At 44.4% G+C, this 19,732-nt stretch overlaps 3 protein-coding genes and 2 non-coding genes across 8 annotated transcripts in view; 2 read left to right on the top strand and 3 right to left on the bottom strand.

Moving 5' to 3' along the window:
- The window catches only part of rab6ba (RAB6B, member RAS oncogene family a), a 49,993-nt gene extending 49,109 nt beyond the window's left edge, over positions 1-884 (top strand). For both annotated transcript variants that reach the window (XM_056378665.1, XM_056378666.1), the window contains exon 8: positions 1-884. This exon is cut by the window's left edge and continues 1,769 nt beyond it. The gene's annotated coding sequence lies outside the window, so the exon portion shown is untranslated.
- A 2,075-nt stretch (positions 885-2,959) lies between these two features.
- im:7152348 (uncharacterized protein LOC559250 homolog) lies at positions 2,960-5,616 on the bottom strand. Of its 2 annotated transcripts, none has more exons than XM_056379016.1 (4): positions 4,704-5,616; positions 3,904-4,403; positions 3,463-3,555; positions 2,960-3,371 (listed from the first exon to the last, which is right to left on the bottom strand). In XM_056379016.1, the coding sequence occupies exons 2-4, from the start codon at positions 4,278-4,280 to the stop codon at positions 3,326-3,328; spliced, it is 516 nt and encodes a 171-aa protein (XP_056234991.1). In that variant the 5' UTR covers positions 4,281-4,403; positions 4,704-5,616; the 3' UTR covers positions 2,960-3,325. The 2 variants fall into 2 exon arrangements, with proteins under 2 accessions (XP_056234991.1, XP_056234990.1); XM_056379015.1 differs by having other exon boundaries at positions 3,463-3,567; positions 4,704-5,611.
- trnap-ugg (transfer RNA proline (anticodon UGG)) lies at positions 5,109-5,180 on the bottom strand. The gene has a single exon. It is a non-coding gene; the product is annotated as a tRNA-Pro (tRNA).
- trnap-cgg (transfer RNA proline (anticodon CGG)) lies at positions 5,615-5,686 on the bottom strand. The gene has a single exon. It is a non-coding gene; the product is annotated as a tRNA-Pro (tRNA).
- A 397-nt stretch (positions 5,687-6,083) lies between these two features.
- cep63 (centrosomal protein 63) lies at positions 6,084-16,930 on the top strand. Of its 2 annotated transcripts, XM_056379580.1 has the most exons (15): positions 6,084-6,432; positions 6,587-6,764; positions 7,031-7,126; positions 7,314-7,430; positions 7,542-7,655; positions 7,758-7,931; positions 8,893-9,038; positions 9,232-9,375; positions 9,528-9,630; positions 9,726-9,923; positions 10,108-10,194; positions 10,335-10,528; positions 10,611-10,962; positions 11,055-11,250; positions 13,827-16,930. In XM_056379580.1, exons 1-15 carry the CDS (start codon positions 6,374-6,376, stop codon positions 14,138-14,140), a joined length of 2,472 nt encoding a protein of 823 aa, XP_056235555.1. In that variant the 5' UTR covers positions 6,084-6,373; the 3' UTR covers positions 14,141-16,930. The 2 variants fall into 2 exon arrangements, with proteins under 2 accessions (XP_056235555.1, XP_056235556.1); XM_056379581.1 differs by lacking the exon at positions 13,827-16,930 and having other exon boundaries at positions 11,055-11,544.
- The last annotated feature ends 2,802 nt before the right edge of the window (positions 16,931-19,732 follow it).

Raw genomic sequence — 19,732 nt, 5'->3', positions numbered from 1 at the left:
AACAAACAAAAAACAAACAAAAAAAAATTTTATCTTTATCCCCAGAACTTTTGGGGAACTGTGTCTTAGAGTAGAGGAAAACGTTCATGAATTGTTCACACTTGTCCAAAAAAAGGGGGAGCACTCTTGTGAAAACTAGTGAACCTTTCTAACCCACATAATGAGCCAAATAATAATAATAATAATAATAATAATGATTAAAATAATAATAATAATAATAATAATAATAGTAATAAGAGACCGAGTTGGATCAAATATCACAGGAGACCTTGACTGGAACACACTGGTGGTGTTGGGAATGACAAAGACAGGTTGCATTTGGAGTTTGAATCCCTCGTACTGGAAAAAAGAAAAAAACAAGTCTAATAACGTTTGAACCCTCTGTGTTGCTGCCTATTTATTTTACTGAAACAGGAATGTACTGCTCTCATTACTGACCACACAGCCTTGTAAAGGAGAGCACTTTTAGAGAAAAAAAGACTCAGTGGGTATTTATTTTTAAATGTGGACAAAATGATTGATCGGTAGCTATAGACATTCCTTTGTATTTAACCTTAAATATGAAAGTAGAGCCCACCTTTGCTTTGGTTTCCCCCGAAAGGCCCATTTTAACATTCCCCTTGAAAATGGACCAAGTGATGCAACACAAGTCTTTGCGTGTTGTGTTGTGTTGTGTTGTGTTGGGGGTGGCGATGGCGGTGGCGGTGGGGGGGGGGTCTGCATTTGAAGATGGAGGCCATGGCCATTCCCTGAGGGTGTGTATGTTCTGTCACAGCTCTGAGCAGCAGACCTGACCAGTCCGGAGCTGACTCTCCATTCACACTGTACAGAGATCTAGCATGTCTCTCCAAATGATTAATAAAGATGTCTTATTACCAAAGTCACGCACACAACGCCTGTTTCTTCTTTCACCTCTCTCTGCACCCAGCTGACGGATCTACACAGTGTGTGTATTTAGGTCACAGATAATGAAGCAATAGTTGTGTCAAACAGGTGCAGAACGAGTAATCAAACATGTGGCGGCATGCATGGTTTCTAGTTTGACACGACATCAAATGTCCCCAGTTTCTACTGATGACTGGATATGATTCCTGTGAACTGGAGTAACACAAGGATGAGCCATTGTATGACTGTTAATTAATGTTTAATAATTAAAAAGAAATGCTAATTCATTAAAAAACACACGAACAACTCAAATCTTAAAGGCTTTAATACATTTTTGTGTTTTTCTGTGTAAAGTTTTTCACCTTTTGAAATTTGCTCATTCACATTCTCCTTCTGTTTGATGATACCACTCATATATGAAGCTACCATCAGCAGCCGGTTAGCTTAGCTTAGCTTAGCTTAGCATAAAGACTGGAAACAGGAGGCGACAGCTCGCCTGGCGAGTAACAAAACCAGCCCGCCAGCTCTTGCAAAACTCACTTTAACAGCAAAAACCAAAGTGTAAAATACAGTTTAGATATTGGCACTGTTCTGAAGTGCTGTTGTAGTTTGTTGCACTTTCAGTCCCAGACTTTGTTTTGCAAAAAACACACCAGCACTGGAGGTGTTAATGTTTTAATCCAGGTCCTCAGAAAAGCCATTCAGTGCAGGACACACACTCGGAGAGGAATGTACTTCTGCCTGTTGTAATGGGCAGCGATGAGGAAACTGTCTTTGCAACATCGGTTTGTTTTTTTGTTTGTGGCTCTTAGTGTAGTAACTGCCTCATTCGTCAGACTGACCAGAGCCACCTGCACTGGTGCCATGTATTTACATACATTTACTCCAGTATAAAGCTTTTAGTACAATTTTGAGAAACTTATACTGATTAATTAATTATTCCTATTTGTTCCTACTTGATATTTCTGCTCCACGACCTTTCAGAGTAAAACACCAGCTGTAGTTACTTGTTACTTTACAGATTAAGAGTTTAATTACAAAACAGATGACACTTTTTACACTTATATATGCGTAATAGTTGAGCATTTCTACTGATTCAGGTGATCTTATTTGTTATTTTTACTTGAGTAAATGATCTGAGCACTTCCTCTGCCGCCGCCAACCTGCCCTGGGAGTTGTTTCCTGTTCTGCTCCAACCTAATCCCAGTGATCAACACTGTGAGGGCCACACCGGGAGAGCCAGTAAATACATTGCGAAACTGAAACTGGTCCCTTGCCACTTTCACAACCCTGTTGCTGTTTGTGTGCTGTCTGCCTTCCTGCTGCAGTCCAGACCGCCGTGACAGCCAAACACAGCTGATGCCAGATCATTTAGAAGCTGGAATGCGCTGTTCCCTGTTTGGCATTTTAGAGCAGCTCAAGTCAGTCGCTGTGATAATACTGAAACATGGGAATATATAAATGGCACTTAAAAGGCTAAATACCACATCAGTCATCGAGTGTATTTCACAGGCAGCCCCGTTACGACCAGTATAACCAGTATGTCAGCTAACGGTTTTCTTCCTCCTCCCAGCGTGTTTTCAAACAGACAATAACAATGACCTTAATATGACTGAGACGCCAAACACAATAACTCCAGCCCGCACATGCACAGTGGGGTACGTGCTGTATATTTTTGAACTGATATGTACACAAAAGATTAAAAGGCCATTTCCATGAAAGTGATGATCCAGATTTTCTAATATCTTCTAACATGGAAAACTTGCCAGATGCTCATTGAATGGAGTTTATAATCCTCTTTCATGGTTGAGTGAGTCTTTTGTGACATGTTTTTTGTTGTGTGTGTCGTGCCCACAGAAGTAACACTCACATTATGCTATTCACAAAATCTCCCGGTGGCTTCACTTATTTTCAGTCACGTAAATTCGTAATGTGTCATAAATGATTTACAGAGAAAAGTGGGAAAGTGTCGTGTCTTTGCTTTGAGCTCATGATTCTTTTAAACGACCGTCGTCTCCCCAGAACCACGTGGCATCAGCATTAATTAGTAAATAACAACACCGATAAAGAATTTTTAAAAAATATTTTTTTATTAAATACTTTGTCGACTATCATAAATTAAAGAAAACAATATGTTATGTTCAATGTTCAGCTGTGGCTAGGTAAAAGGGAACGTCCTCAGGAGACCATCTGTTATGAGGGGGGTCTCGGGGTGTTAGCCCCACTGGGACAGCTGAACCAAATCCCACAGCACCAGCTGGGAGAATTAAGCCTAGAATAAATAATGGGGAGACAGAGCACCTTTGGCTGAGGACAAAACATTGTCCTGACAGGAGCACAAATGGATCCTGGGTCCTAACGGCTTCAACTTTCCTTCCACTGACAAGGCTGAGTCAGGTCTTCACGAGGCGTCATGTGACATTACTCTTTGTCCTTTTTTTTAAACTGTCTCCTCAGTTGAGAGTCTGCGCCAGGATTTCATTTCCCTTCAAAAAGAAAAACAGAGAAAAATCTTAGCTCACATTTGAAGAAAATTTGTCCACTATTGCAGATGTTTACCGCAAAATCAGGACTCACACGTTGCTGCCAGGCACGATCCTCTCCTGGTGCTGCTTCGTCAGGCTGAACTTTCGGAAGAAGGCGGGTAATTTGAGCTTTGTTCTGGAGGACCTGGAGGAAACACTGAGGTAAAGTTTTTGTGTGTCAGACTCCTGCAAACACAACGTGGCACCGCCGAGCTGAGGTGCTAATGAGGAGCTCTGTGGACAAATGTGCTGGTTAACGTCGGCGTGTGAATGGCTGGTTAAAATTCTTTAAATTCAACAAGCCAACCAGGGAGAAACTCTCAACAGTTAGCGTACTAATAGGAAACAACGAGAGGTCAAAGGTCACACATTGTTAGCTTTTCTGTTTGTAACTGTCTCTGATTGAAGATGCCTCGAAACCAGAGGGAAGCTGAAGCTACAGTTGCAGCGGACCAGTCCTTCCTCGTGTAAATGTGTTCACACTCATACCCACCATTCTGCCTGTGATGAAGGTTGCTGTTTAGCCTCTATCCTCTCCCCTTCCGCTTCCTGCTTCAGTCCGTCTTCTTCCTCCCCCTCCTCTTCTTCCTCCTCCTCCTCCTCGGCCTCTGCGTCCACGTCCTCTGGTATCTGCTCCCACAGCCGGCTGTTGACCCACAGAGCTTCCTGCAGGCTGAGGCCGCGGCCTATGCAGGTCACCCGGCGACACAGAGGGCAGCCCACGGTCAGCAGCCCGCTCCTGGCCTGGGACATCGTCTCCAGGCACGGCTCGCAGAAGGTGTGCCTGCAGTGCAGCACCCGGGGGATCCTGTCCATCCTCGAGTAGGGCGAGAGGCAGACGCTGCACTCACCGTCCTCACACAGAACCATGGTCGAGCCGAACCGGAAGCTAACAGTAAAAAATGACTCGTAATGACACTATTTAGGAAGTGACACTTGTGATAAGGGCTTGTTGAAGTAGATGATTTGTCCTGGTTCCCAGTTTGCTTCTCTCTGTTAAATCAAAGTGAAATACTTAATATTAGAACAAACTAAAAACTTTTTCACACAGGTAACAAATACAGAATTTCAAATATATAAATTATCTTACTTTTTTCTAGTCTAAACTGTTCTAGCAAGACAGAAACAACTTTTGTTGAACATGTTTAACTATGATATATAGTTTATTCCCACCTAGTGTTATTATATTATTTCAGACATGAACATTAAATCTAACAGAACAACAACCCAGTATCCTCTACTACACATCATAGCAGAAGAGAAGTTTTTTAATAATAAAAAAGGTGAACTTACAGTTTGCATATATTCCGTGACAGACTCGATGCTCCTTCAGTCCTAGGTGAATAGAGAGGGAGAGCCGGCTCGTCTGCCGCCTGTTGGGAGTGTCTGATGTGTTTTGTGGGGGCGAGAACAGAAGTCTCTCTCTCTCTTTCCCTCTCTCTCTCTCCCTCTCTCTCTTCGCATGCCCCAAACCCCTCACAGCACAACAGCTGGGGAAGCAGGGCGGAGGAGACGCGCTTTGTTTAGTGTTTGTCGGAGGGCAGGTGGAGAAACGGGTGTGGGATGTTTGCAGGAGGAGAGGGGTAAGGGTAGTCAAACAGTGATAACGAGCCCATTAAGCCCCTCCCCCTTATTCAAAAAGTAAAAAGTAAAATGAACTGATAGATAGAGAAACAGAGTCTTCTCAATAAAAAAAGTGGGCTCGTCCGGGATTTGAACCCGGGACCTCTCGCACCCAAAGCGAGAATCATACCCCTAGACCAACGAGCCACAATGATGTGGATGTATCACTGTAATAAAATAGATAACGAGATATAACTTGTGCTTTTAGTTTTACGCTCTTTTTATTTATGTTTAAGATCTTTTACTCCTGGCTGCGTGTTTTCTAAGTTCTGTCCCACTCGAAAACCCGTGACACGCGTGAAATATCTCTAGCACGCCCGCAAAGAACGCAGCTAGTTCGTTAGCTAATGCTAACGTTAAGGTAAAGCTTGGTGAACAACAACGCAGTGTAAAACGTTTTGTTTGTAAAACGTGAAAATTTCTGTCCATGTATCATACGGCTAGGGGACAAACACTGTATAACGACTGCAATAAGAGCGCGCTGTGTGGCACTGGGTGTTTGCTGTTGTTGCTAAGTAGCTACTCGCGGCTAAGCGTTAGCGATATTTGTATAGTAGCTTCACCGACATTCGAAAAAACTTGGGCTCGTCCGGGATTTGAACCCGGGACCTCTCGCACCCGAAGCGAGAATCATACCCCTAGACCAACGAGCCACGTGTGCAGTTGAGGAGAAACAATACATTTTAAACTTTTTTAAGTGTTTCGATTTGAGAGAACTGTTGTTATGTAATAAGATAGTTCTTCTTCCACGTATGAATGATTATTTTGATTACATATCGTTAACCTTCGTATTGCCATCCCTGCGTCAGTTTGGTCTCGGGCTATGGAAATAAAGGCTGTGGAGCCACGCGTCATCACACTGTGAAATGCAAAACAACACGTCACCACGGCAGCAGTCTCTAACTTCAAGAGGTAGGCGATTGGGTTAATATTCTAATAAGGTTTGATCGTTGAGATAACGCACCTAGATACAGAACCCCATGTGTAACTCCAGTACGTGGAGTTACGTACGACGTGATGAGGTCACAGGTTGGAGGGTGGAGTTACCGCCTTACACCATTGTATCCAGTGCAGTTGTTCAATGTAGTTTCACTTAACGATGTAAACAAAAGTAGTTAGACGCGCTGAACTATGTAAGAAACTTCAATCAGCTGTTGTAACGTTCGTTATTTAATTTCAACTCACGCAGTTTAACTGGCAGCTCAGCTTGGTGATGGTTAGTGGTTAATGCTGTCACAGAAGGTTGCTAGGTTAGTCAACTTAACTGTTAAGCTAGCTTGAGGTAAGTTTAAAGTGTCCACAGAGACAGTTCACTATCAGGAAGTTAATAACAAGACTCGATGAACACTTCCAACCAGATGGAGGCTGCTCTGGGATCTCTGCAGAATCCTGATCTCAGGTAACGTAAACTGGGGCTAAAGCCAGTGACTAGCTGACTAACTTTGAGTCTTAACATCACAGGTGGCGGTGAGCGCTTGCAGAGACGGTAGCCTCCCTGTGATGCGGTATTTTTTGTTTTGATATTTATATCCGGTATATAATGTATATTCCAGCTCAGTCCTGTCATCGTGTGAGCCAGAGCTGCAGGAGCTGATGCGGCAGATTGACATAATGATCAACCATCAGAAGAGGGAGTGGGAGGCTGACATCCAGGCCCTGGGGCTCAGGCTGAAGAGCAGAGAAGAGGAGCTGTTTACTTCCAGGAGTCTCATTGAGAGGAGGGACCTGGAGGTGAAGTAGAAGACACTTACTGAAATTATATTGTAGTGTTTGGTGATGCAGCTGAATCAGCGAGGCTTCTCTGTTCCATCTAATATGGGTTTTCACATACACACACATACTGAACTGGAGCTCATCAATCTGAACTTAGAGGGCTAACGTTTTCTTCTTCCAAACCAGAACTCTTGCATGATACTCATGTTCCTGAATGATGTTATTATGTGAATGTTTGATCCATATTTTTTACAATACCATGACCGTCTTCACCCCAACCACAGATCGGGCTGCTCCGCAAACAGGTAGAAGACGTCCAGACCGATCGACAAGAGTTAGTCGCCAAGTATGAACAACAACTGAGGAAAGTCCGTGAAGAGGTGAGACAACTCGTCTGTTACACAATTAAACAAAGGCAGACTACAGGTGTGCAGACTCAAGGTTTCTCTGGTTGTAAACTGAATTTGACAACATACTTTTCCACTTAACGATACTTAATTTCAAGAATCTTCTTCCAGCAGAGATGCAGCATGTTGACCAAAGCACTATGAACATTTTATCCTGCAGTTAGATAAATTAAAGAGAAGTTACCACAAGCTGCAGCGCAAACAGCTCAAGGAGTCCAGTGGAGGAGCCAAAGAGACAGACCTTTCAGAGGTGACCCAGCTGCAGGAAAAACTCCAGGTACAACAGTCAGTTTCCCACCTTCATCTTTTCCTGACATGACCCCAGTCTCCTACAAAACAGCCCTTTACTGCCATCTGCTGGTTATTTTGAGCATAATTATCCTCGCAGGAATATCACCAGCGCTCTGCAGAGTGGGAGCAGCAACACATCCAGCACCAGAAACAGCTGACAGCACTGGAGGCCCAGAATAAGAGCCTGACCGACGAGCTCACACACGTGAAAGTAAAAGCAGACTATGAACTTTTAACATTTGATGTCAAGTCAGACACAGTTTATTGGAGTCGGGTCATTTTTCACTCATATTTTCTCTCATCTGATTTCCAGTCCCAGTGGGCGTCGTGGCGAAGAGAGAGGGAGCACAGGGAGTGCTGTTCAGAGGCGCAGAGTCTGCGCACTCAGCTGGAGAAGACGCAGGACAGCCTGCACTCACACGAGCTCGAACTGGAGCGACTCCGACCTCTGGAGATGTGTTTGGGACAGTACCAGAGAGAGCAGCAGGTGAACACAGTGACACACACATATACAAGCAGTGCAGCCCCTACTGTCCCATACTGAGGAAAAAATAGATAACCAAGGAATTCAGTGACATGTTTCTAAGCAACAGGCCGTTAAACATAGTGTGTATTAATGTGAAATGATACAGTTTAAATCAGTGTGACGTCAGCGCAGAGACAACCACGATAAAAAGAACATTTCAGTGTGATGCTTCAAAACGGCTCGATAAACAGAATCCATCATGAAGCTTCCTAAAATAACTCTGACGTGATGATCACAATTAGAACAGAAACAAGTAACTGATTATTATGTGACTGCAACCAACAAGTATTGATTAATCCTTTCATCTCTAAAAAGGCAGTGAATAGTGGGGAGAAACTTTTTTTTTTACAATCACAATTTCCTAAAGTTCAAAGTTACTTCTTCAGATTGCTTGTTTTTTTCGAGCCAGCAGCAAAAATATTCAGTTCACTGTCACATGAGAGAGAAAAGAAAATCTTCACACTGGAGAAGCTGGAACCAGAGACTGTGTGAATATTTTACATGGACAAGGACTTATCATTAATTATCTGTCAGACAACTGATTCTCTATTTCCACCTTCTTAAATGTTAGAATTTGCTGCTTTTCTTTGGACAAAACAGGCAATTGGACATTTTAAACGATTAATCAAGTAAAAGAGGAAATCATTTATTTATTTTTATATTATTAATTGATAAAGTAAAACATGTTGTTGCAGTCATAATCACAACTGAACAGTTTTTCATCAGGGAAGTTCTTAGCTCATCACAGCTGCAGATAATGTCACATTAGCCTGAACCCACTCTGGAAAATACTAATGCAAGAGAAAAATGTGCTGATATTACCTTGAAAATAACAATCTGTTATACGCATTTTATTCCACTGTGCGTTAGACACAATAACAGTGATGCTGAAATATAATTTCATCATCTGATGGTTCCACAGGTGTTTTCAGAGGAGCGGGAGGAACTTCACGCCACGCTGGATTCTCAGGACTCATTTGTACGAAGAACCAGTTTGGAACGTCAGAGACTTCGTAACGAGGCTGTGAGACTCAACCGAGTCCTGGAAGCTAAAGATCAAGTCATTCGGTGGGTGAATCTACGCCTGTCATTAATGTGTATTCAGTCTGTCATGATGCAGTACCGCAACAACGACACAAGAGGGCGTCCTGTGCCGTTACTGTGGGGAGGATGCACTGCTGCTGTTCTGCATTGGTTCAAGAGAAAGGCGGAAACAGGTGAAATGAAGTTGTGTTTTGTGGATGTTCTCCTGTGTGTGCAGCTCTCTGGAGGACTGTGTGGCGGCGCAGGGCTGCACTGGTGTCCAAACCCTGAGGCAAGATCTGGAGAGAACTGCAACCAAGCTTCACTGTGCCCAAGGTTGTGAGGTTCATCTCAAGGCCGAACTGGCCTGTCTCAAAGAGAGGTGAGTGTTTACACGCCCACATTATTATTAACTTGGACAAATAAGCTTAATATTCTGTTTGTTTTTGAATTTGCAAAATCAACCACTGGTTTCCCTGACGTGTTTTGTCCCTGACGTGTTTTGTCCCTGACGTGTTCTGGTGGTTTACTCAGGCTGGACACGGTGACCCGACAGAGAGCTGACCACTCAAAGACAGAGCAGGATCTGAGAACTGTAAAAGCCGAGTACGACTCTTCTGTTGCTGAGATGAAAAAGGTCAGAAAACTTCCTCTTTTCCTCCGACATGCTGTAATTTCTTTGTCTTACCGTTTCCCCCGTTGACATCAAATCACAATCGTACTTCCCTGCAGCTCAGAGAAGAGCTCCAAAGGGCCCAGCAGACTCACAGTGGTGAGGTGGAGGGGATGAGGAAGGAGGTGTCAAAGCTGACCAGTGAGCTGCACCAGCGCGACCTCGCCATCGCCTCGCTGAGCGGCTCCTCGTCCGGCATCAAGCAGCAGCTTCGTGGCGAGGAGGAGCGAGCAGAGCAGAAGGCAGCGGAGCTTAAAGTGAGTCAATAAACACGTTTGGACATGGATCACTCTCTTTCTTCATGTCTGTTGATGTGATGGCTTTTTGTTGGTCCGACACAAGATCTGTCACATAAATATTTAGTTTGTATATTAAAAAATGTAGTTTACGATACAAAAATAGCCACAATCTTCATGCAATATTTGTTTCTGACTTTCTCAGATGACTCAGGCGCAGCTGGAGACTCAACAGACTGAGAACCACCGTCTGAGGGGTCTGCTGCAGAGACTGGAGTCTCAGTCACCCACGGTTTGTCTGCTTTGACATAGTTGTTCGTGTAGTCATGACATGCTTTTACAGACCGCCTTAAGGCAGCCTTTGACTTCAGCCTTAGACTTGTGTCTAAATCTGACTCATCTCTCTCTCCTGTATCACGTCTCTCCTCTCAGAGGGGGGAGTCCTCGCTTGCATCCCTGAGGGAGAGCTATGTGTCCAACCTGAGCAGCCTGGAGCAAGAGAATCAACATCTGAGGCAGGCGCTCGGTGAGATGCAGGCCCAGGTTGAGGGGTCCAGCCAGGATAAATATGAACGAGCCCTGCTCTGCCACGGCATAACTGACCGACCGCAGCCTGCTCAGGACAGGTAGCTGCCATACACACAGACACACAAGCACACAAGATCAAGAAACTGAGCCCTCATGCACCGCTGCTTGCTTTATCTGCAGGAATGAAAATACCAGACGTCACAAATACCGGGAGGAGATGAAGGCCTCAAAGGCCAAGCTGCAGGACAACACCACCTGCTATGAGGGACAGATCCAGAGGCTCTTTAAAGAGCTGCACACCCTGTCCCAGTCCCCCACAGACCAGCCCTGCAGCCAGGCCCAAGACAGCACGACTCATTCATCAGCATCCTCCTCCTCCTCTTCCTCCTCCAGCAGCAAGAGACGCACCAGGAGAAACTCGGTGCCGACCTTAGGCTCGAATGAATCTGCTGCTGAGGGACAAAGCTCCTGCTCCGAAGACTCTCTGAGTCTCGTGTCCAGAGAAAAAACCGTTCCCTCGACCTTTCCACAGGTGAGAACACAGTTGTGATGTAGGTAACACTCTACTGTCCTCTTTTTTTTTTTTTCTTTCTACACATTGTGTGTGTGTTTCCTGCTTCCCAGGAGCGTTCGGTATCGGTGTCACCTGCAGACAGCATGGTCTCTCGTTTCGTAGAGGAGGAGGTGCTGCGGACCGAGGAGCTGTTCCAGAGACTGGACACCCACATCGAGAGCTTGAGGGAGAGCAATGTCAGGACCGTGTCCAAGTACCTGCCCAGCGGCTCAGAGCCTGAGTCCGCCCAGACGTCTGTACAGACTGGTCAGTGATTGAGTGAGGTGGAATAAATATGAACAAAGTGCATTGAGCAGCATGTTGCATTTCTGACGACGTATTTATCCTGCACAGCTGATTAGCTCAGCATTCTCTGGATATGTATCTGTGTGCAGCCGTAACGAATTCAAACAGTTTGCCTGTATGTGCAGGAGTTTAACTGTAAACATACTGAAGATGCCAGACGTGTTTGCTCTTGTGCCGAGGATATTTTATGTTACGCTGCGATCCATTCCAGCCTGTGCGAGCGCCGATGTCTGAGTGTTGCACTGTGGGAAAACACCAAAAACGAGATGCTTTCTATCGGAGCTAACGTTTACATTTGGTGAAAGGTTTCCCAATCAGCTCGGGGTTGAAATCTATCTGGACTCTGCTTTTAATAGATTAAAATGGCCTTAAGATGTTGTTGACCGTTCACACATCTGACTCTTCGGTCGATGAATTCCACTTGAGCTCCTTGTTTCTCCATTTTTTTCTTCCACTTTTTCCCGTAGGAAGCTGCACATTCCAATTTTTCAAGTTGCCCGAAATGCATTATTAATGTGCGCTTTGCATTAAAACACCCAGAGAAAGGAATGTTCCCATGTGCCAAAGCGGCGTCCGTCCTCCCTGCGATAACTGTCTGTGATAACTGAGGAAATACCACATATGTACACGTCTGTCCAGACGTCTCAGACAGCAGGGAGGGAGAGGAGGCGGCTCGTACTGTAGCTCTCCTTATTTTTCTTGTTTACTCATCTCCCACCGCCCCCCAGCACCGCCACCACCACCACCACCCGGAGGCCCTCCAGCTAGTAATGCAGGAATGTGTGCACCATGCCAATGCTGTCATGAACCCTCCCCTGCGGCCTGCTTTGTCCTCACCATTAGAAAGCGTATGGAATGTTAATATCAACCATGTGGGGCGCCGAACCTCAGAGACACTGAAAGGCCACGAGGGGAATCGCTCTGTTTTTCACTGCTCTACTAATGAAGGACGCACCGACGGAAATGACAATAAAGCGAAAAACGGTTCTCAATAAATGTGTTTTTTTCATCATACTATTACAATAACAGCGCAGGATTGATGTTCGGCCGTCTCTGAGCGCAGTGACTTCTCGCTTTGGTATTTGGTAGCCTGTGTTACTAGCACTGTAAGCCCCAACAAACAGCGTTGAGGAATTTGGCAAGGCAGGCATTCCTCTAGCTCTCCCCGGAGGGAGGTGAAAAGGTTTTTATATGTGGAGATTCCTTGAAGGGGCCTAGTAAGAGGGAGGAGGAGTGAGGCCTGATTCAAGTCCGGGGAGAGTTCATGCTGCTTATTTACATAACGCTTCACAGGAAAAAAATTTGCTTTTGGCCGCAAAATGATTGAGTAATTGCTAAATTGATTAGTGTAATGAATTGAATTGCCTGCATTAGGCTCTTAACGCTATCAGGACAGTTGGTGGTATGATGCAAACAGATATTCCCCTTCTAAAGGAAACCCCTGTTTTTTTTTTGGATGATCACTTCTTACTTATAATGATTAGCCTGTATTTAAAGGGGCATTTCAAGATATTTACTATTGCATTTCTGTAACAATGGCTGACTTGCAGGAGTGCTCAGAATTGATGCAGCCGAGGCCAAGGTATCCTGACTTTTAATCTCAAATGTTAGTCGAGCCCCCCAAAATGCTGGATCCTACATTTCCCATAATGCAACTCGTCTGTGTCCTTAATAGAGTGCGAGAGGAATGGGTCCTAAAACCTGAAAATTAGTTAGCATAAATCATACTAGAAGTTGGAGGCTTATAGTGACGTTGAAGTCATGCGACTGTGTATTAGCATTAGCATTAGCTTTTATTTCCGCCGATGTATTTAGGCTTCAAAAATCATAAGAGTGGTGTCATTTGTGAAGATTATCCTGCCGAACAAAACGTTTAATTATCATAAAACTTTTTTTTTTTGCAGTAATCCAAAAGCCAAAGTAAAAATCCCACTGGCTTTATGTTGAGAGAACCGTTTATCCCTGCGGTGCTCTGCAGATCCTCCATGTCCATGTCAACTTCCTGTTTATTCCCACCTGTCAAAAGGTCCAGTGTCCTCTCTAAACCCAAGCTGCTTATTGTGCCAGACCTTAGAGAGCTCCTCTGAAGCCACGGGAGACGTTTTACAACTGTTTTCTCAGTATTGTTGTTTGCAAATATATATATATATATATATATATATATATATGTAGGATTAAATTATTTAGTCAGCTGACCAGGGGAGCAGATCTGCTGAGGGGGGCCACAAGAAAGCTTTGGACACACTAGAGAAGTGAGTGTGGACCTTGTGATTTCTTCACTGTTTTATTCTTAAATGTTAAATCAGGTCTATTAGGTGATATCTTCTTAAGTTAAATAAAGAGCAGAGAACCAAAACAATCCCAAGAACCTCCTCAATCCAGCTGTGTGTGTTTTCTTTTTTATTATTTTTATTTAGTCCCTCTGGGAAATGTGATTTCACTCATTTTCATTCAAGTATAAATCCTTTCTCTTTTATCTGCCAACACACTCATGTTGACAGCATCTTCATTTATTTGACTTATGGTTTTTCAAACAGCCCCGACCGCTCGTCGCTGCAGGAGAGCTCGTGCGCAGCGCCGGTGTGAGACACCTGAGCACAGTCATTGCTTTACCTCTTGTCTGAGCACAGACGAGCAGCAGAGGGAGCAGCTGGACGCTCAGCTGTCGCACTCGGGTCGGACACCAGCGGCTTTTCCTCCCTCAGGTCAGATCCTTCTCTTGCTCCTTTCTTGCGTCTGCGTCCTGGGCTTGAAAGATAGTTTCCCCGCTCCTGCTGTCATGAAACAGGAATGCGTCCACAGTCCAACACCACACTCAACGCCTTCTGTCACAAAACCAGACATTTTTTAGCGGACGACCTATTAATTAAAGCTCTGACCCCAAATGAATAAACATATGAGTAAGTCTGGCAAAGTTTCAGAGCGCTCATTTGGAAAGTCGCTTCAGATTATCAGCTCATCTTGAGGGGGAGAGATATCTGAGGTATTTGTTTGAGGAATTTTGTGTTATCTGTTAGATCATAGCTCGTCATGGGAATAAAGAAGATGAAGATAGATTGTTTGTGTAGAGGCCTGACGGTTTCTGTAGGACTGCTCAAAGGCGAATGCAGGTTGGTGGGAATTTCTTAAATCAGACTGGGTCACCAGCCAGCAGATTCCTGAGAACGGGTGGGTGGCGATCACTGTGATGATTGATTAAAATAATTTATCGGTGTTAATATGTTCTCTCTCTCTTGACGTATCAGGAGCCACAGTTTGATTTTGTGTGAACTATATTATCACAGTCCAAAAAAAGTGGGAGATGCCGCTCCTGTCACGGGTTGTTGCACCTTGACAGGCATGATGACCTTGACCAAAACCTCCTTATTATGATAACACGACTTTTTTCCCCCAGAACTGTTGCAGCCTGCATGAAATCTTCGATGCACGGTTGCACGGTGTGGCCTGTCGTGCTTCGCGTGTGATGGGAACGTCTTCATTGTTCTGGGGCGGAGGAGGGAGCTGGTGCAGGTTTCTGTGGCCGGACTCATCTGCGTGCAGTCGGACTCCGGACGTTCGCCGCAGGATGCCCGGAGTGCTGCAGAGACAGAGGGGCGCGTTCTTATCGGCCCCCGCTCGGCGCTCGGTGCCAAGGGGGGAACTGAGCCAGAGAGGCCGGGAGGAAAAGGCTCATTCCAGCTGAAGCACAATGAGCGCGTCTACATGCACGCTACTGTCCCACATACACTCTGTGTTTGTTTGTGTACTCTGGCATGTAAACAATGGTTTGGAAGAAGGGACGGAGATCTGTTACTTACCAAAACATTAAAAAAAAAAAAAAAAATCATGGCCTTCCTCAGAGGATGGAGTTTGCTGACTGGTCATGGTGATGATGTAGTTACTATCACATGATCTAAACATAAAATTGTTGACTATAACCCCTGTCTGTGTTCAAGGCCCTCTGGTGTCAGAAGTGAATGACTTCTTCTTTTAGTTAGTTTCATAATCCACTCTTTGTACACGTTAGCCCTGAGTGATCATGCTGCACCTCCCTCTCCTCCTCCTCCTCCTCCTCCTGGCTGAGAAGGTGTTGGCCTCTGTGCATGTGGCTCAGCCGGCTTTCACAGCTTCTCTTATTGAAGCCTGACACAGGGTTGTGTCGTCGCCGGCTGGGGGAAAGGTGGATGTTAGGGTTACAGCTGTCTGGTGACAGCTGCAGGTTTCATCTTGGGGCTACGTGTTGATGGCTGTACGTGCACCTGGATGTCAGAAGCTGTAGAAGGTTGCACCCTGTTGCCGGAAGCTGAGGGTGGAGGTTGTCTTTTTGAGGCTGCGGGAAGCTGCAGCTGAGACTAGTTGTCGGTACGTTTGGTATGGTGGCTGATGCTGCCAAAAGCTTCTGGGGAGGCAGCTGGTTGCCAGATGGTGTAGGTGTTAGGGTCAGGGCTAAGGCCTGCAGGACGTATGCTGCGGCTGCATCTTGCTAACATAACATTTATGAGGAGGATGTGGCTGTTGCTGAGTGTGAAGGCAGTAGAGGCTGCACGTGGAGGAGGCAGGAGACAAACATTTAGGAAATGTTCAGAGATGTTCCTGATGTCCGAACTGACTCTACGCACTCTCTGTTCACATATGTGTGTATTTGCATGAATGGATAATCATCTCTCCCATCCACCACTTCCATTCCAGCTGTGAGAAACAACATGTGTGCAAAGGAAAACAAACAACTTAATGGACTTTTAAGAATTAAAACTACACTTTGGATGTAAAGACAGAATGAGATTCTTGCCAGATGCTGATCTGTCTCTCAGTCAGCGCATGGACCTTGTGACGTTGTGCTACAGACACTGTGGAGTGGAAAGAGAAACCAGTCACTCGGATCAAAGGAGTGTGTATCTGGCTGCAAACCATCAAGTCCCAGTAGTTTACACTGGCTGACATTCATTAGCAGCTTTATTTTCCGGCGTACAGTCGGACTTTAATACTGAGATTAAAAGTTTGAATGGATATAGGTCGTACAGCAAACAGCTCACCTGTTACTGTAACTTCACTGTGGCAGAGGTGGCCTGTATCCCAGTGGGTAAATCTGTCTCTGCTCCCACTTGGTTAATAATGGAACTTTACTTGGCCGGTTTCACAAAGATGTCTCAGACCGGTCCGTGGTGTTGGTTCAGCAAAAGACATAAAATAAATCCCTGCCACTCGTAGGAAAGTCTTTATCAGCTGAGAGTCTTCTTTGAAGGTGACCTGTGGTTGTTTAACCATTATCAAAACCGCAGGTATACGGATACAGTTACCACTCACCAGTCCAACTTGTTCCTGCAGCTCAGTTGACGGTTTGATTTGATTTGTTAATCCAGGACGATGACAGAATTGAAACCATGATGACTCACTCATAAATCAATGATTGTATTATTGTGGTCATATTGGTTAGTATGGCAATCCGGTCTCACACAGCTCTGCAGCTGCACAGAGACCTTCCAAATCTTTCAGCAAATTGTGTTCAGAAATCAATCTGAGTTTATTAAAAATGTATATGACTTGTACAGCTTCATGTGGCCCTGAAGACGCAGCTCAGTCAGCCCAAAAATAATCATTAATTCTTGGAAAAACGGAGCATCGTCTTATTGACACTCAGCAGAGCAGGAATCCTCTGATGCAGTTTGTGTGTGTGTGTGTGTGTGTGTGTGTGTGTGTGTGTGTGTGTGTGGTGTGTGTGTGTGTGTGTGTGTGTGTGTGTGTGTGTGCGCTTTGATGCTGGCTTCTGTTATGTAAAAACTATGTTGAACATTTCTTGTTCAGTCACGGCTAATGAGGGCGTTCGTTTGGATCGTCTCATGTAATTAGCAGTCGATCCTCATTTGCTCCCTCTTTGTCTCATGCAGTGTCGTGCACAGGTTTGACTGAGTGCGACCTTTGTGCTGCAGGACTGAGGTGTGAGCTGTGATGTAATCTTAAGTGTATGGGAACCAGATTCAATTATTTTGAATAGCAAATCCTTTCATTTGCATGTTGTTGCAGCCAAAACTATTCAATTACAAATGGAAGTAGAACCGCACCTGGACTTGTTAACACATCGGCCGACACTTCACACCAAAATATAATTTGAGGATAAATGTCGGGTGCCACTCAGTCTGTGAAAGTTGTGATATACGTGATACGGCTATGTCTGTAAAAGAAACTATGAGGGGAACTGATTATAATCTACACCACACAAGCATCCTGGGATACACTGATGAATCGGCCAGGGGAAGAGTGAGTTTACATTCTTTCCCTCGTAGTGACATAAACAGCTCGGCATGTTTTGATTCGTGCGTCTTTTCGAGAGAAATGCTCGAGGAAGTGACGCTCCTCATTTCTGGTTTCGAAACTTTCATCTTTCATCAACTGCAGAGACTTGAACAAAACTTGTCATCACCTGCAGCAAAATGTGTCGTTACCATCATGCTTTCTCATTAATTACAGTAAACTTTATTTTTTCTCACAGTTGTCCCTGAGCTTTGGATCCCACAGTGATTACAGATTGGTCAGCTCTTGGTTTATGCTGCCCGTCGTCTGATCAGTGGTTCTCAACCTGTGGGCTGGGACCTTTTAAAGCCGTCGCAAGATAAATCAGAGGGATGATTAATGATTAATCATGATGATTAATTAAGTAAGAAAAGAAGAAAAAAAATGACTTTCACTACTTTCTATTAGCCGTGCTGAAGGTCGGTCGGTCGGTCGGTCGGTCGGTCGGTCGGTCGACCGCTTTGGTCCTGACTGAAATATCTCAACAACTACTGGACGGGTTGCTATGAGACGTTCATGGTCACCAGAATATGGCTGACATTTTTTGTTCTTTAATGTAATGCCGTGACAACAGCTGGATTGATTGTCATTAAAGTTGGTTCTCCCTCAGGATGAACTGTAACTGTAACTCTGGTGATCCCTTTACTTTTCATCTAGTGTCATCATCAGGTCAAACTTCAGTTTGTCCAAAACTTCTGGCTTCTGACCTGCAGAGCTAATGAGATTCCCATCAGCCTCAGCTGTTCTCTGTGTTTAGTGCCAAACAGCAAATGTTTGAATGCTAACATGCTAAACCAAGATGCTAAACACGGTAAACGCTAGCCGACTAAACTTTAGCATGTAAGCATTTTTGTTGTGGGCATGTTAGCATGCGCTGGCCTTAGCGTTTAGCACTGATGTGCTTAGGTAACGCATCACAGAGCTGCTAGTATGGCTGTGAATGTGTAGCACAAACTTAAACAAAATGCAAATGGGAATTCATTTACATCCGCTACTGTTATGTGAATATTAGGAGTTTGTTCATCGATATAAACAGTTGGTGGCACTAAATCTCCAGGCGGGTGCCATTAACTCATTGCAAGAAGAGCGTCTGACAGGGAGGATGTAAATATAAGCGTCAGTCAAACCTCAAATGGTTAAAAACGACATGTGAATTGTTTCATGAGATAATTCAAGAAACGTCTCCACACAGATCTGATGTTTCCACTGCACTTTGTTTGCATTTAATTTTTCTCTATAGGCTACATCAACTTTTTAACAGTTTTTGGACCGTTTGGTTTTTGAATTTTTGGTGTTTTACTCAGTTTTTTAACACAAAAAAATGAAAAATCGCATAAGAATAAGTGGATGGAAACAATATAAGTCTCGTTTCCTGGTGAAATGTGACAGAGTTTTATCTCTCCAGGTTCTTAAAAGGTGTTAAAATGAAGCTACTTGAGAATGGAGCATCCCTCTTTGGGGTGAACTGTTTATATACAACATGTAGTGAGGAGTCATTACTCACTCACTATAAAGGGTCATGAGCCAAAAAAAAAAAAAAGGTTAGGAAAACCGTGGTTTCCAGATCAGTGTTTTTTTTCCAGAGTTACTTCAGATTTATGTCTTAAATGTGCTGAAATGTCGAGATATTTTGCCAATATCAGAAAGTGATGTCTTTTCTCTTTGCCTCATGTCCAAATCCCACGGCTCTGGTGCCAAGCGCTGCAGTTTAACTGCGATAAAAACAAATTGTTTGATCAGTTCAAGCAGTCAGTGATAACTGAGAAAGATTTACTTTTGCAGAAGTGTGTAAAAAAAAAAAAAACCCAAAACAAACACACACACACAGAAAAGTCCCACGTTTTGAAAATTATATATATTTTTTCATATTGACCAAATGCTTCAGATGCTGAAGTGAACGGTGTAAAGATTTGTGCGCTCCCGTTTCTGAAGAGGCTTCACGCTTCATTACTTGCAGGCAGCTGTTGTCACTTGACAAGGAGGTGGGGGCAGATAACAGCACTGTTATCAAGATTATTCTCACTCTGAAAGGACATTTCTTTTTTTTTTCTTAACTGTCCTTTCCAAGAACACCCCCCCAACCCCCCCCCCCCCCCCCCCCCCCCCCCCCCCCCCCCCCCCCCCCCCCCCCCCCCCCCCAGCTGCCACTGAAGTATGCAGGAAGCTTAAATCATCA

The sequence above is a fragment of the Seriola aureovittata genome, chromosome 6 (assembly GCF_021018895.1).
Source record: "Seriola aureovittata isolate HTS-2021-v1 ecotype China chromosome 6, ASM2101889v1, whole genome shotgun sequence".
In the NCBI taxonomy this organism is placed as follows: Eukaryota; Metazoa; Chordata; class Actinopteri; order Carangiformes; family Carangidae; genus Seriola; species Seriola aureovittata.
This window is presented reverse-complemented; position numbering and strand designations above follow the sequence as displayed.